Genomic DNA, 15,930 nt, shown 5'->3' on the forward strand with positions numbered 1-15,930 from the left:
CTGGACTCCCACATAGTCAACCGCGGTTTGTGTCCCGGACCCGGTGGCTTAGAACTCACGCTGGGCGCGTGTGCGTGCGTGCCCAAGATCCCGGGAGGAGAATGGAGGAGAAGGGATTGCGGCATGACCATCTCCCCTGGGGGGTGATTTCTCGCTTTCTGTCTCTATGTCTCTCTCTGTCCATCTGGCGAGCGCACGCGCCCTATAGCGAAAACCTCTCCAAAAAAAAAAAGAAAGAAAAAATATACTGAATCTTCAAAAAACATTATGGTGTAAAATAATCAAAATGATTAGAATTCCAGGGCTATATTTACAAGTAAAATATCTTCTGATGGAAAAAATAAATTCTGGATGACAGCCAGGTGGCATGGTGGTTAAGGCAACTGGGTCCCACATGGCTAACTGCACAGTTTGAATCTTAGACCCAGCATCTTATGAAATGCATCAGGCATATGTACATGACTGTTCAAAATCTCAAGAGGAAAAGGGATTGCAGCATGATCATCCCCCCAGGGGAGTGCTGTCTCACTTTCCCTCTCTCTGTCTCTCTCTGATGAGCACATTTGCCCTATAGCAAATTTTGAAAAAGTAGAAGGAAAAAAATTCTGAAAAAAATACTAGGTGAGGAGTTGTATACCTGTAGTCCCAGCTGGGAGGCTGAGGCGGGAGGATTGCAGCATGGTGACAACTGTTTTTTTTTTAAAAAAAAAGAAAAATCTTGGGCCAGCAGGTGGCATAGTGGGTTAAGGCGCTGGACTCCCACATGGCAGATCACCATTCAAGGCCCTGATCCTATGGCTTGAAACTCATGCTGGGCACATGTGCATGCATGTCCAAAATATACATTTTTTAAAATATTTATAAATACAGGTTTTTGCTATAGGGCACGTGTGCTTGCTGGAAAGACAGAGAGAGAGACAGAAAGTGAAAAATCACCCCCCAGAGGGGTTGGCCATGCCGCAATCCCTTCTCCTCTATTCTCTCAGGATCTTAGGCATACATGCACACACACCCAGTGTGAGTTTAAGCCACCAAACCAGGGACTCAAACCACGGTCGACTACATGGGAGTCCAGTGACATAGCCATTATGCCAACTGCTGGTTCCTGTCCCAAATCCTAAGAGGAGTTAGGAGAAGGAATTGCATCATGACCATCCCCCCTGGAGAGTAATTTCTCACTTTCTCTCTCTCTCTGTCTCTCTCCGGTGAACACAATATGGACTATAGTAAAAATTTATCTTAAAAAAAAATATTTTGCTTTTCTCATAAATGCTTAAGGAGACAGGCCTTAACCAGAGTGAGAGACCTTGGGACCAGCAGTTAGCGTAATGGCTATGTCGCTGGACTCCCACATAGTCGACTGCAGTTTGAGTCCCGAACCCGGTGGCTTAAAACTCACGCCGGGCACATGTACGTGCGTGCCCAAGATCCCGAGAGAAGAATGGAGGAGAAGGGATTGCGGCGTGACTATCCCCCCTGGGGGGGTGATTTCTCGCTTTCTGTCTCTCTGTCTCTGTCTGTCTGACAAGCACACGTGCCCTATAGCAAAAACAAAACAAAACAAAAAAACCTCTCCAAAAAAAAAAACAGAGTTGAGAGACCTGTGAAGAAGCTGCAGTGCTGATCACTGTTTTATGGTTTGCAAAGCCCCTTTTGCATTGATCTCACCTCAGTCCTAGGAGATGTAGGTGGTGCTGTTCCCTTTTACTTAGTTAATAAAATATTAGTAAGATATAGTGATGAGATTCAGATTAAGATATTCTGACTCCAGACCTCTTGCCTTTCTACTGGACCACCACGCTGGGGAGTGTCGAGGAGTGGGGAGACACAAAGTCCTAAATAGAGATGAGCAGCTTAAATTTGACTTTATGATGAATCGGCACCTGCATAATTTTGAGTTATGGGAGTGACTAAATTAAATTGTTACTTAAGAGAGGTGCTTATTCTGGACATGGTGAGTAGGAAAGACTGGCGGTGAAGGAGTAGAGGCATGGAGACCAGTTTGGAGCATTTTCAGGTATGTAGAGTGTGGTTTTGATCAGTCGTTAGTGCTTGTCTAGAAAACCACTCCTTTGTATCTCAGAGAAGTTGTTTGCCAAGCTTCTGGTTTTTTCTATGCTTTACTAGTGGGCGAATTGGATAAAGGAGAGCAAAAGTATTAGAGTTAGTTGCAAACAGGGTGCTTTTCTGTTGTCATATCCACACTTAGTATCTGCCCCTAACTTCAGAGTTACTTCCCTGTCATATCCATGGACTAATTAATCACTGGCAAGTTCCTACATAAATGGTTCGTCATTCTAGTCATCCCCAGTCAACGTTTATGTAAGTCTTGTCATCCAGGCATTAGTTCTCAGACTAAGGTGATGGATGTAGAAATGGGATGGAAAGGACAGACTGAGAGGTATATAGAAAAGAGGGAGGGCTTGTTGATGCATTAATCAGTAAATACTTTTTGAGCGCCAATTATGTAGTAACCACTGTATTTATCATGTAGAAGAAAGGAAGAGATTGGTGATGTGAAGTAACACTGCTGGGTGTGAGTGCTAAGATTTCTCAAAAAGAGATCTTACTGAAATGGGCAGAAAATGCCTTTTTAATTGCCAGAGTATGCATGTGCTTGCCAGAGAGAAGCAGAGAGAGAAAACGTGTGGTCACGATGCAGTCCTTTACCCTCCATTCCTGTAGGGATTTTGCCCATGTGCGCTTGTATGCACATGTGCCTGGTGTGTTTTTGTTTACTAGAGGGTATGTGTACTCACTGGAGAGACAGAGAGTAAGAGTGTAAGAAATTAACCCCAGCAGTGGGGACAGCCATGTCGTCACCCTCTCCTCTCCTCCTGAAACCTTAGGCACCTGCAGACATGCACCCAGCATGATTCTCAAGCTGCTGGGTCTGGTACTCAAACACCAATCAGCCCTGTGGGAGTCCAGGGTTTTAACCATCACACCATCTTAGATTGTGAACCACCACCTATGGGAAGATGCTTGCTAAACTATATACTATTGCCAATTCTTTGATATTTATTTAACATAAATTCAGGGCTGACCAGTAGCAGAGTGGTTAAGAGATGGCATAATGGCTATGTCGCTGGACTCCCATGTAGTCAACTGTGGTTTGAGTCTCGGACCCAGTGGCTTAAACTCAAGCCAGGCGCGTGTGCGTGCGTGTCCAAGATCCTGAGAGGAAAATGGAGGAGCAGGGAATGTGGCGTGGCCATCCTCCCTGGGATATGATTTCTCGCTTTCTGTCTCTCTGTCTTTCTGGCAAGTACCCTATAGCAAAAACCTCTCGAAGAAAGAAAGAAAGCACTCGGTAAGAAGAAATTTGTATTAGCTATTAGAGTCAGGGAAGCCCATGGCCTGGTGGTTAAGGAAGAGGGATTCCTTATGATCTATGGTGTGATTTTAGTCCCAGACCTGGCAGCTTGAAAAACATTTCAGAGGGGCCGACAGGTGGCATGGTGTTTAAGGGCACTGGACTCCCACATGGCTGACTGCAGTTCAAGTCCTGGACCTGGCAACTTGCTTTCTCACTTTCTCTTTCTCTCTCTCTCTCTCCTCTCTCTGTCCCTCTCTGGTGAAAAGAGAAAGAAAGAAAGAAAGAAAGAAAGAAAGAAAGAAAGAAAGAAAGAAAGAAAGAAAGAAAGAAAGAAAGAAAGAAAGAAAGAAAGGAAGGAAGGAAGGAAGGAAGGAAGAAGGAAGGAAGGAAGGAAGGAAGGAAGGAAGGAAGAAAGAAAGAAAGAAAGAAAGTTAAATAAAAAAAAGATAAAAAAAATAATTCTTAAAAAAAAAAAAAAAAGAAAAAGAAAAACACTTCAGAGTTGTGTGTGTGTGTTCATGCCCAAAATCTAACAGGATAGAGAAATGGAGGAGAAGGCATTGCAGTATGACCACACCCCATGGGGACTGCTTTCTCCTTCCTGTCTGTCTATGGTGAACATAGACATTCTGACAAAAATTAACATTAAAAGAAAAAAAAATCATTCCAAGGAGAAGGTCAAAATCAGTGTCAGATACATGGTAAAGATCTGGAAGGATGCAATCTGAGGTAAGACTGTTGTAATTCTTACTGTTGAGAAGGGTCATTTCAGGACCAGCAGATGAGTAATGGTTATGTCGCTGGACTCCCATATAGTCGACTCTGACCCGATGGCTTAAAACTGGTGCGGGTGCATGTACGTGTGTACCCAAAGTCCAGAGAGGAGAGTAGGGGAGGAGGGACTGCAGCATGGCCATCTCTCTTGGGAAGTGATTTTTCGCTTTCTCTCTCTCCAGTGAGAACACGTACCTTATAGCAAAAATCTCTCTCTCTTAAAAAAGGTAATTTCTGAAAGGTGATTTTCCTAGTTTTTATGCATGTTCCTGAGTGGCTCTCTAGTTTCCCAAATGGTTTCCTTTAGAAACAGAATAGTTCCTTGCATCTTAATTGCTGTATGTTACTCTCTTTGCCCTCAGTTAACATGATCTCTGGCACTGGGGCTAACTAGGGCTTCCATAGTTCAGGAGTCTGGTTATCCTTTAATGTATCCTGAATGCTTTTGGTTTTGAACATTGAGATTGTTAAAGTGACACTGAATAGTTTTTTTTTTTTTGCTTTTGTTGACATCTGTTTGCTGATTCCTTACGGTTCTCAGTTGCCTAATGAGATAAAGAAGAATTTCAGTTATGTTAAATTCTGTGTTTTCCAAAACAATACCAAAGGGTAAGGCTTATGTTAGAGTCAAAAGTACAGAAGGGACTATTATGCAATGTTTGCTTCACTTTCTATTCAAGTACAAAGTATGTAGGAATTAAGAGGAAACAATTCAAATACTGAACACTTAGGAACAAAATGTTTTAGAATATTAGAAATTTAATATGTGTTGCTAGCTGTTAAAGAATGTGTGTTTGCTAGCCAGTTTAGGAAGAAACTGAAGGAAATGTAATGATCCCAAAATGTGCCTTCCAAGCTCTGGTGCTCAGTCCTGCCTGCATTTTTCAGTTCTTTGAGTGTACTACATTACCTCCTTGTATTTGGCATGGCACAGACTGTTCCATGAGGCTGAAATACTTGTTATTCATCCTTTGGAATTTAGCTCAGATGTCACTTCCCCAAGGAAACCTCTGATCGCCTTCCCCTAGGTAGACGAGGTGTGTTCTCCTGGCGCCCTATGCTGCTTCCTCATAAATAGTGCTTATACTTTTATGTACCGGGGTGGGCTCATGATTCTCTGACCCTGTATTGTCTGCCAGAGCCCTATTGAGACTTCATCCAGGGCTTTGGAGTTTTGTGAAAGTGGACTTGCTCTTTCCAACTGGCCTTGTGCCCTGGAAGCATGAAGCGTGAAGATTGGAACAGCTTCTACAGCCTAATGTGGTCATTGGAAGGAAGGACAGACAGGCCCCTAGAGATTGTCTGCCTCTTGATAACATTATCTGAACCCTGATCAAGCTGTGCTAAAGGCTCCTGGAACTCTTTATTTTTCACTAGTTTGCATCTATAAATTCCTTTTTCTGCTTAAGCCTGTGGGTTGTGAGTCCATTCAGTTGTAGTCAAAGGAGCCCTAACCAACACAGGACCTAAAAGACATTGGACATCCTTTCCTTTCCTTTCCTTTCCTTTCCTTTTTTTTTTTTTTTTTCTGATTTCCTTTGTACAGGCTTGAGTCATTTTCTTGAACTCTTAGAATGATTATAAATGTGTGTTCTTTGGAAGAAAGTGGTAAAAAGGAAACATGGCAGCAGTGATTATCAAAGCAGATTTTGTAGTTTAGGGAGTAGAAACTTCATTTATTTATGTCTCTACATCTCAGTTTTCGGTATAGAAACTGAGGGTGATATTTACGATACCACTTAGACGAAAGGGAATTTATGTGCTCTAGTATTGTCTTCTGATATGGGGATAACAACCCACCATGTCAGTCTGTGGCTTTTCGTGTTTCTCAGTTACTAAACTGACCTAATCCAAAGTGAAGTGGTGGATTAAAGGTGGCTCCCACATGAACAACCACATGGTTCAGTGGTAGGCAGTTAGCTAGTCATGAGCGCGCTGCCCTAAGAGGGCAGGACACATGTCACATCAATCACAATTTATCAGGAGTTACAACCAGACCCTCCAAGAAAGGCCTTTTTCCCACCCAGCTCCTGGCGGGAAGGCGAGGCAAATTCCATTTTTTCTTCCTTGGTACCTGAGGAGGACATATAGGGATGGTTGTAAATTTCTCTCTTATCATTCCTCATAGATACAAAAGACCCAACCAGACATTTTGATAAACATCCTGATTCCCAGTGGGGCAATAAACTAATTGGGCAGTTCATCCTAATTAGGCATCATGGCTCACACTGGGCATGCGCAAATTCCTCATTCCTTCACCTGAGAGAGAGCTGTGTAAGCACAGGAGGAAGTCCTCGAATTCAAACAAAAGACATAGATAGCATGATAGACCTCCACTGTTAAATATTCATTATCGCCTCTGATAATAAAAGTAACACCTAAGCAGTTCCTAACGCAGTTGCTACCTAGCAACCCGCCCACCCAAAGGTCTTTTGGGTGTATTTCTTTTCTAAAATCTTTCTTTCCTATTAAATTCTCTTTCCTACCTACTTTTATTGTAGTTGTGGCTTTATTTTGGACCTAGGGACAGGTCTCTAATTTTAGTGATCTGGACCCAAAGGACCAAGGATTTTACTCAGCACAGCTCAACGCTCTCCCATGCTGTGACATTCTGAGTCCCAGACTTGGTGGCTTGAGAAGCACACTGAACAGAGATGCTTGTGTGCTCAAAATCCTGGAAGGAGGGAGAAATGGAGAAGGGATTGTGGTGTGACCATTCTGCACGGGGAGGTGCTTTCTCTGTATCCCCATCCCCACTCCAGAGAGTACAGGTGCCCTCTGGCAAATTGGGAAAAAAAAAAAAAAAGGTTCCTACCTTAGGGATACAACAGTAGAAGGAGATTCACATTTCAGAACTCAGAAGGCCTCAAATAAGCACCCATTCTCACCGCAACAGTAACTATTGGGTTGTTGGGGAAAATCATGAAGCATTTTTGCATAGAAGAACAAAAACAGGTCGTGACTTCAATAACAGTCTAATATTTTCATGTTCAAGAGTTAATTAAGATAGTTAGCTTCCTTTCTTTCTGCTCTGTGAATTTCACGAATGGAGTCTTCAGACTTGAACTTTTCAAAACCGTTCTGATCTTTACAAGACTGCGTTCTCTAAAATCTACTAGCTGCACTTATATTTGCCTGGATGTAGAAAGAATAGCCTGCTTAAATTCTTCTCAATAAAGGAAAGAGCTCCCAGAGACATTAAGAAAAACAGAACAAGTCAGGAAAGATATGAATTATTTATTTCCATTCCTAAAATTAATGTGAATTTATTGGTTGATTTGATACTGAACATAGAGTACTTCCCACAGTTACCTCAGAAAATATATGTTTTTGAAAATATATACAAGCTGTGCCAAAAATTCTATTCTTAACCCCCCCCACACACACACACACACTTATCATTTGTTTTCAAAGCATTTGTGATGATTTTCCCTGTTACCTGCAGTTGCAAAGAATAAAGAAATCATCTTGGGACAGGAGTGGAATTTAATCAGAATAATAAATTTGCGTCTTTGTAGATTCACAGATTGCTTGATTTTTAAGGGGCTTTTACATAGGGTACTTAAGTAGACAAGCTTTTCCTAATTATAATGACCCTTTTCCTTGCCCACAATTATGTGCTAGATAATGAGGACAATGAGCCCAAGAACCTTAACTGACTCCTATGGTTTCGTGGCTCTAGTAACGTGTCAGGTACGATCTTCATCTTAAGACTTGAACACTGGAATGCAGGCAGACAGAACTTCAGGGGAACACTGGAGTAAGAGACAGAGCTGGGCAGAACTGAATGTGGCAGTCTGGCGCAATAATTCTGAAAGCCAGACCGTGACTCTGAGAACAGTAAATAGGTTCAGATTTCTTTTTAGAAAATCTGTGCTATTTTAGACTTCGATTTTCAATTAGTATTTCTTTTTCAGTTTGTGAATTAAGCTCTGTTCATTTCCTTCTTTTCCAAGTCCTGTTTGTTTGAATGGGTTAACTACGTCTTAACATTAAGCTCTCAAAGAGGAGGTCAAATTAAAGTTTGTCATAAGACAATTGGAAACATTTTCAAGTCACTGAAGGTTTGGGGATTATAGTGGACTTCAGTTATGAAAATTCACTACTTGACTAAAGGGAGAGTTCAAAGCTGTTTTGGTTTGGTTTGGATTCTTTGGGAGACGATAAAAAATGTCTAAGTAGGATATATAACAGAAACTTTTAAGAATGAAATTCAACTTTATCTAAAAACAAAGGTTTCCCTTCTCTCCCAACTAGCACTTTAAATGTAAAACTGAAGCCTTAGATTGTTTGGGCCCTCCAGCCCTCCACTACCAGTGCACGCTATTTCACCGCATATCCGTAGATGTGAGGGCGCACCAGCTCCCAGGACAGGGGGGCCTGTATGTGCTGCAGCTTCAGCTTAGAGAAGCCAGCCTGCTCCAGGGCCTTCCAGCTCTCTCTGGTCAGGTTGCACCCATCAAACAGAAGGTACCAAGCAGGATCTAGGACCTGTTGCCAGAAGTAATTCCAGGTTGAGTGCTCAGCTGCCACGTGCTCCATAAAATAAAAAGCCCCTCCCTGAGAAAGAAAAAAAATGTCAAAGATTTTAGTTCTCAGAAAACAGATTGATTAGATGATTGAGGTTTCAGATTTTAGTGGCTCCAGGGGCCAACTTTTTGAGAAGAACTGGATAAATTAAATCTTACTAAGATACTGTTTTGGTAAATAGTTTCATCTTCTGTGCAATTTCATCCAAGGCAGCCAATCTAAAACAATTAACATACATTTTCTGATCATAAAATAGTATTAATAGCTAAACCTTCAGACATTTACTCCTTGCCAAGTGCTGTCCTTATCACATATGACATGCTCAATCTCGACAACAGTGTTATCTGGTAGGTATTATCATCTGTGTTTTTACATGTGAAGAAACGGAGTCACATGTTCAAGGTCACACAACTTACATAAATGTTAGAACTAGGCTTTGAACCGAGGTCGTCTGGCTCAAGGGGCTGGCAGTACTGCCTTAGCAAAATGCTTACTTTAGAAAATTTAGGAGGGAGCGGCTGTCAGGTGGTACGATGGTTAAAGAGCTGGACTCCCACATGGCCAACTGTGGTTCGAGTCCTACACCTGGCAGCTTGTTTCCTCACTTTCCCTCTGTCTTTCTCTCTGGTAAAATGTAAATATGATAGTAAAATAAAACAAAGTAGTTCCTTAAAAAGAAAAAGGAAAAAATAAAAGATATGGGAAATATAGAAAAGCTTAAAAAAAAGAACTACCATTTCATCATCTACGGATTATTGCTGTTAAGATTTTGCATGTAGGGGCCAGCAGGTGGCATGATGGTTAAGGTGCTTGCTAGACTCTGGTCAACTGAAGTTCGAGTTTTGCACCTGGTGGCTTGATAATCTTGCCAGGAATGTGTGCATGTGTGCCCAAGGTCCCTGGAGGAGAGTGGAAGAGAAGGAATTGTGGCATGGCCGCCCTGGGGGGTGGAGTGATTTCTCGCTTTCTCTCTCTCTCTCTCTCTCTGGTGAGTGTACATGCCCTATAGCAAGAAAAAACAACTTAAAAAAAGAAAGGATTTTGGGACCAGCAGTTGACAGAATGACTATGTCACTGGACTCCCATGTAGTTGACCACAGTTCTGGTGGCTTAAACTCACTCCAGGTGTGGGTGCTTGTGTGCCCAAGATCCTGAGAGGAGAATGGAGGAGAAGGGATTGTGGTGTGGCCATGCCCCCTGGGGGGTGATTTCTTGCTTTCTGTCTTTCTGTCTCTGTCTTTCTGGCGAGCGCACAGTGCCCTATTGCAAAAACCTCTCCAAAATAAATAAATAAAAAAGAAAGGATTTTGCTATATATGAATTTGTACTTTTTCTCTGAAACTAGGATTGAAAAATCCTAGGTTTTCTAACCTACTTTATTTTACTTATTTATTTGAATATTATTCTAAAACATTATTTAAAAAATATTTACAAGAGGGCCAGCAGGTGGCATGGTGGTTAAGGTGCTGGACTCCCACATGGTCGACTATGGTTTGAGTCCTGGACCTGGTGGCCTGCTTCCTAACTCTCTCTCTCTGTGTCTCTCTGGTAAGCACATGTGCCCTTTAGCAAATTAAGTAATAATAATAATATTAGGTATTAATAAATAAAATTAAATACATAATTCTTTTTTTAAGAATTATTTTATTTAACTTATTTATTTATTTATTTTAAAAATTTGATCAGAGGGGGACAGAATGTGAGAAATAGAGACAAAAAGTGAGAAAGCAAGCACCAGGTCCAGGACTTGAACCGTGCTTGGCCATGTGGGAGTCCAGTGCTCTTAACCACCACGCCACTTGCCAGCCCCAAGACGTAATTCTTTAAAAATATATTTACAAGATATGCCACACCATTGAAAATACTGCCTTTTTTTTAAAAAATTATCATCATTTAGGCTATTTCTAATTTTTATTACTATAAATACTGTTACATGAACATCCTTATCCATAAATCTTGCTGACCATATCCTTGTCCAAATAAATAACTGAGTGGAGCCGGGAGGTGGCATGGTGATTGAAGCGCTGGATTTTCACATGACTGACCATGGTTCAAGTTCTGGACCTAACAGCCCAAAAATCACAACAAATAAATAGATAAATAGATGTTAAAATAAAAAAATAAATGTTTTTTTTTTTTAAAAAACAAACAACTTGGTAAAAAGTGGAATTGCTGAGTCAATGGTTTGTACCCTTTTTTTCTTCTTTTATATTTTTTTCCATAGAATGCATGTACTCGCCAGAAAGAGATAGAGGGAGGAAGAAACATATCACCCCCAGGAGAGGTAGCCACACCACAATCCCTTCATTTTCTTCTTGGGATTTTGTACATGCATGCACAAGTGCCCAGTACAATTTTCATGCCTCCAGGTCCGGGGCTCGAACTGCAATCGACCATATGGGAGTCAAGGGCCTTAACTACCACATCACCTGCTGGCCTATAAAGGTTTTTATTATATGCGTGCGTGCCCAAGATCCCGAGAGGAAAGTGGAGGAGGAGGGATTGCGGCATGGCCATCCCCCAGGGGAGCAATTTCTCACTATCCTTCTCACTGTTATCACTGTATCTCTCTCTCTCTCTCTTTCTCTCTCTCTCTCAAGTGAGTGTATGCACCCTAAGGCAAAAACCTGTACCAGAAAAAAACATTCCTGTAGGGTAGAGCAGGAGGCAAGTGATAAAGGAGGAGAACAGGTTTGAGAGGTCACTGTTGTCCTCTGGGTTATACATGGTAAGCTGGAGATGCCTAGAAACCATCTAAGTACGCAGCCGGAGAGGAAAGTTTGGGTTAGACTCAAAGAGAGATCTGGAACAGGTATTTACGTTCGGAAACCATCTGTGTGTATATATATGTGGTCATTGAAAACTTTGGGGGGGGGCAGCAAGGCATGGTGGTTAAGGCACTGGACTCCTATATGATAGACTGCAGTTTGAATCCCAGACCTGACAACTTGCTTTCTCACTTTCTTTCTCTTTCTCTCAAGCACATGTGCCCTGTAGTGAATTAAAAAAATATTAATAATGATAATATTTTTAAGAATTAAATAATTCTTGGACTGGCAGGTGGTGTGGTGGTTAAGGGCACTGGACTCCTACATGGCTGACTGTGCTTCAAGTCCTGGACCTGTCAGCGTGCTCTCTCTCTCTCGTTTTGTCCCTCTCTGATCAAATTAAAATAAATAAGTGCTGAATAAAATAATTCTTAAAAAAAAAGAATTAAATAATTCTTAAAAAAAAAAGAATTAAATATTTCTTCCAAAGAAAAAAGAAAGGAGGGACCAGCAGACGGTGGAATGGTTATGTTGCTGGACTCCCATGTTGCCGACCACAGTTCAAATCCTGGACCTGGTGGCTTAAACTCACCAGGAATGTGCATGCATTCCCAAAATGCTGAGAGGAGAATGGAGGAGAAGGGATTATGGTGTGGCCATCCCCCGGGGGGAGGGGTGATTTCTCCCTTTCTGTCTCTCTGTTTCTCTCTGTCTTTCTAGTGAGTACATGCGTCCTGTAGCAAAAACAAACAAGCAAACAAAACAAACAAAACACCTCTTAAAAATAAATAAATGAAACAAAATAAAGTTACCAAAAAGAAAACTTTTGGGTACATGAGATTGCTGATGAGTGTGTATATATATATAAGTAAAATGAGAGCCAGGAATAGAACTTCAATATTAGGGGAATGGATTAAAAAACTGTCAGCAAAGGTGATAGAAATATTGAAGGTGATAGAAGAACCTCAATGACAAACACTGTGGTGCAGCAGTAAATTACTAGCGGTGTTAACCTCTGAGTCTGTTCCCTCGTCCTACCGTACGGTAATACCTGCTTCAAGGGCCTGTTAGGAGGGTTAGACGAGAATGTAATACAGCTCCTGGTCAGATCCAGAAGGGACTGGGTATTTCATGAGAGCTAAGGAAGACTGCCAAGAATATGATCAGTATGACCGAGTAGAGTTAAATCTATTGTCAGTTGCTGTAACACTGGAGGTAATAATTACCTGCATTGTAGGGGTGTCTGAAATTAGTAACACTGTAAGCAGAACATCTATTTATGTACCAGTTAGTGCCTGATTTTCAAACACAGGAACCCAGCATTTGGTATTAGAATCAGTCCCCTTTTATTTACTATTTTACTATTTGTATCCATAAGCCAAAGATAGGATTATATCATTGCCTCCGAGCCTCATCTTGTAAGTCCTTTTCTTCCTGAGGAACTTCCTCTATTTAGAAGACAAAACTGAGGAATACGGAACATCTCTTCCCACTAGAATAATCAGTTCATGTTCAGATAACCATACTTTATGTTCAACTTTGGAATAAAACCATTTGAAACTAGTTTTTGAGGGGAAAAAATAAACGTTATATGTAGCAATTATATAAAGGTATAAAGAATTGCAGACTTCACAGAAATCTATGAAATGAAAAGTAATTCTTCCTCTGCAGCCAGTCCCATTCCCAAGAGGTTACCACTGTTAATAGTTTTTTTGTCTATCATTATTACCGGTAACATATTTTTATATGTATATCCTTTCCTCTTTCACACAGTGGCTTTATGCTCTGTATAGCAGTCTGTGGTTTGATTGCTTTTTTTGATTTAATTGTTTTTTGGAGAATTTTTCGTATCAGATAGCTATAGCTTGCTATTTGTAACATCTGCACAATATTCCTTTATGCTGTGGCCGTGTTCTTAAAGTGCCTCTCACTGATGGACATTTAGGCATTTCTAGTTTACACTGTTACAAATATTACTGTAATTAATATTCTTGCACATGAACAAGGATATTTTTGCACATTTGTGCAGTATAGCTATGGGATAAATTCCTACTGGGTAAGTGTATATGTAGTTTAGTTTTATTATTATCAAACTATCCTCCGAAGAAGGCACTTCCTCCAGTGTGTATGGGGTGTCCAACTCCCAAACCCATCATATAGAGCATAAAAGTCTCTGGTGATAGAGTAGGTGAAAATATCTTATTTTGGGCCCACCAGGTGGTGTGGTGGTGAAGGCATTAGACACTCCCACGTGGCCAACCACGGTTCGAGTCTTGGACCTGGGGGCTTGCTTTCTCATTTTCCCTCCCTCTCTGTCTGTCTCTGGTCAAATTAAAATAAATGAATGAATAAATAAAATTTAAAAACTATTTTAATTTTTTAATTGGGTCTTTGATTACAAGTAAGTGTGAGCATTCTTTTCTTTTTTTAAAAAAAAATTATTTAACTTTATTTATTTATTTTTAATTTGACCAGAGAGGGACAGAGTAGAGAGAAAGAGAGAGAGAGGGAAAGTGAGAACGCAAACTGCCAGATCTGGGACTCAAACCACGGTTGGCCATGTGGAGTCCAGTACTCTTAACCACCATACCACCTGTTGGACCCTGAGCATTCTTATAAAATTGGCTATTTTAGTTTATATTTCTGTTTCTGCTCTTTGCCTATTTTTCTGATTTGTTTTTCTTATGATTTAAAAACTTGGAGCTAGCTCCACAGTGCAGCAGTAATGCACTACTCGAGAGAGGTCAGATCCCTCATGGTGACTGAGGTTCGAATTCTAGGCCTGGCTGGCCCAAAACGTGGAGGGCAGGTGCTCAAGTGTCCAATATCCAAAGGCCTAGAAGAAAGGATAATGGCATGGCCAGCCCCAATGGAAGGTGCTTCTCTCTCTCTCTGTCCCCTCTGTCCCCTCCCTCCCACTTTCTCTCTTTCTCATGCATGTGCTCTATCATGCATAAAGGAAACAATTACAGGCCGAGCTTCATGGCCTAGTGGTTAAGGGAGCTGGACCTCATATGGTTGACCATGGTTTGAATCCTGCTCCAACAGCTGAAAAACATTCCAGGCAGATGTATGTGCATGTCTCAAATCCTGACAGGATGGAGAGAAATGGAGAAGGGATTGTGGCATGACCACAACCCACTGGGCGATGTTTTTTCCCACTCCCTTTCTCACTGCTGAGGAAATGTGCTAACTGGCAATTAAAAAAAAAAAAAAAATCCAGGGCCAGCAGGTGGTGTAATAGCTATGTTGCTGGACTCCCATGTAGTCGACTGTGGTTCAAGTCCTGGACCTGGTGGCTTAAACTCATGCTGGGTGTGTGTGCGTGTGTGCCCAAGATCCCAAGAGGAGGATGGAGGAGAAGGGATTGCAGCGTGGCCATCCCCCGGGGGGTGATTTCTCACTTTCTGTCTCTCTGTCTCTCTCTGTCTTTCTGGTGAGTGCACGTGCCCTATAGCAAAAACCTCTCAAAAAAAATTTTCAAGAAAAAATTATAAGAAATTTTATTGATCTTACTGATTTGTAATATCTTTAATAAAGATATTAATAATGATATTTAATAAAGAAAATTGAACCATTGGTCTGTCATCCCTGGCAAATACTTTTTCCAGTTTTGTTTAGTACAAAATTTGTTTATGGGGGAACCAGCAGTTAGTGTAATGGCTATGTTGCTGGACTCCCACGTAGTCGACTGCGGTTTGCGTCCCGGACCCGGTGGCTTAAAACCCACGCTGGGCGTGTGTGTGTGCGTGCTCAAGATCCCGAGAGGAGAATGGAGGAGAAGGGATTGCGGCGTGGCCATCCCCTCTGGGGGGTGATTTCTCGCTTTCTGTCTCTCTGTCTCTCTCTGTCTGGTGAGCGCACGCGCCCTATAGTGAAAAACCTCTCAAAAAATTTTTTTTGTTTATGGGACTTTTGTCTCTGTAGCAGTTAAAATTTTATGTATTCAGATTTATGAATCTTTTCCTTTATAGCTCTCTCCCATTCTAATATTTTAATTCCGTAACGCCTTCTCTAGTAACTTTCTTTTTACCTTAGAATGCTTGATCCACCCAAAATGGATAGGACTGCCCTTGTTGTTAACAACTGTTAATAACCATCTCCTCAAATACCCCTTTACTCACCGGCCTCAGCACTCTGCAAATCTCTCGGAGAATCTGCTCCTGATTCTCCACGGAGCACAGCACCAGGGTGCAGACCACCACGTCCATAGAGCCATCAGCCACCTGGTGCATGTTTTCTCCTGCAGCCACCACGAAGCGCTCAAACTGCAGGTGTCGGTTCTCCGCAATGCTCTTGAATAAGAACTTCTCAAAATTGGGGTTGGGGTCAATACAGGTCACCATGCACCCAGCGGGGTAGAACTTGAAGTTGGCTCCAGTGCCACAGCCCACCTCCAGTAGGGAGAGCTTCCCAGAAGGACCCACAAACTCCTGCAAGTTGCTGAAGAGCTCACGCTTCTTGCCGGCCATCTGTTCGTTGTACGTCACAGTGAACCTCACCAAGAAGTAGGGGAACCATTTTTTGTTTATCCAGTTC

The 15,930-nt window shown here is 41.7% G+C and overlaps 1 protein-coding gene across 1 annotated transcript in view; it reads right to left on the reverse strand.

Annotated features, from left to right (window-relative positions):
* The window catches only part of LOC102473825 (methyltransferase-like protein 7A), a 49,118-nt gene that overhangs the window by 32,699 nt on the left and 489 nt on the right, over positions 1-15,930 (reverse strand). The window contains 1 exon segment of the mRNA XM_027768142.1: positions 15,516-15,930. This exon segment is cut by the window's right edge and continues 19 nt beyond it. Coding sequence (XP_027623943.1) covers positions 15,516-15,930 — 415 coding nt within the window.

The sequence above is a fragment of the Tupaia chinensis genome, unplaced genomic scaffold, assembly GCF_000334495.1.
Source record: "Tupaia chinensis unplaced genomic scaffold, TupChi_1.0 Scaffold145652_1, whole genome shotgun sequence".
Lineage (NCBI taxonomy): Eukaryota > Metazoa > Chordata > Mammalia > Scandentia > Tupaiidae > Tupaia > Tupaia belangeri.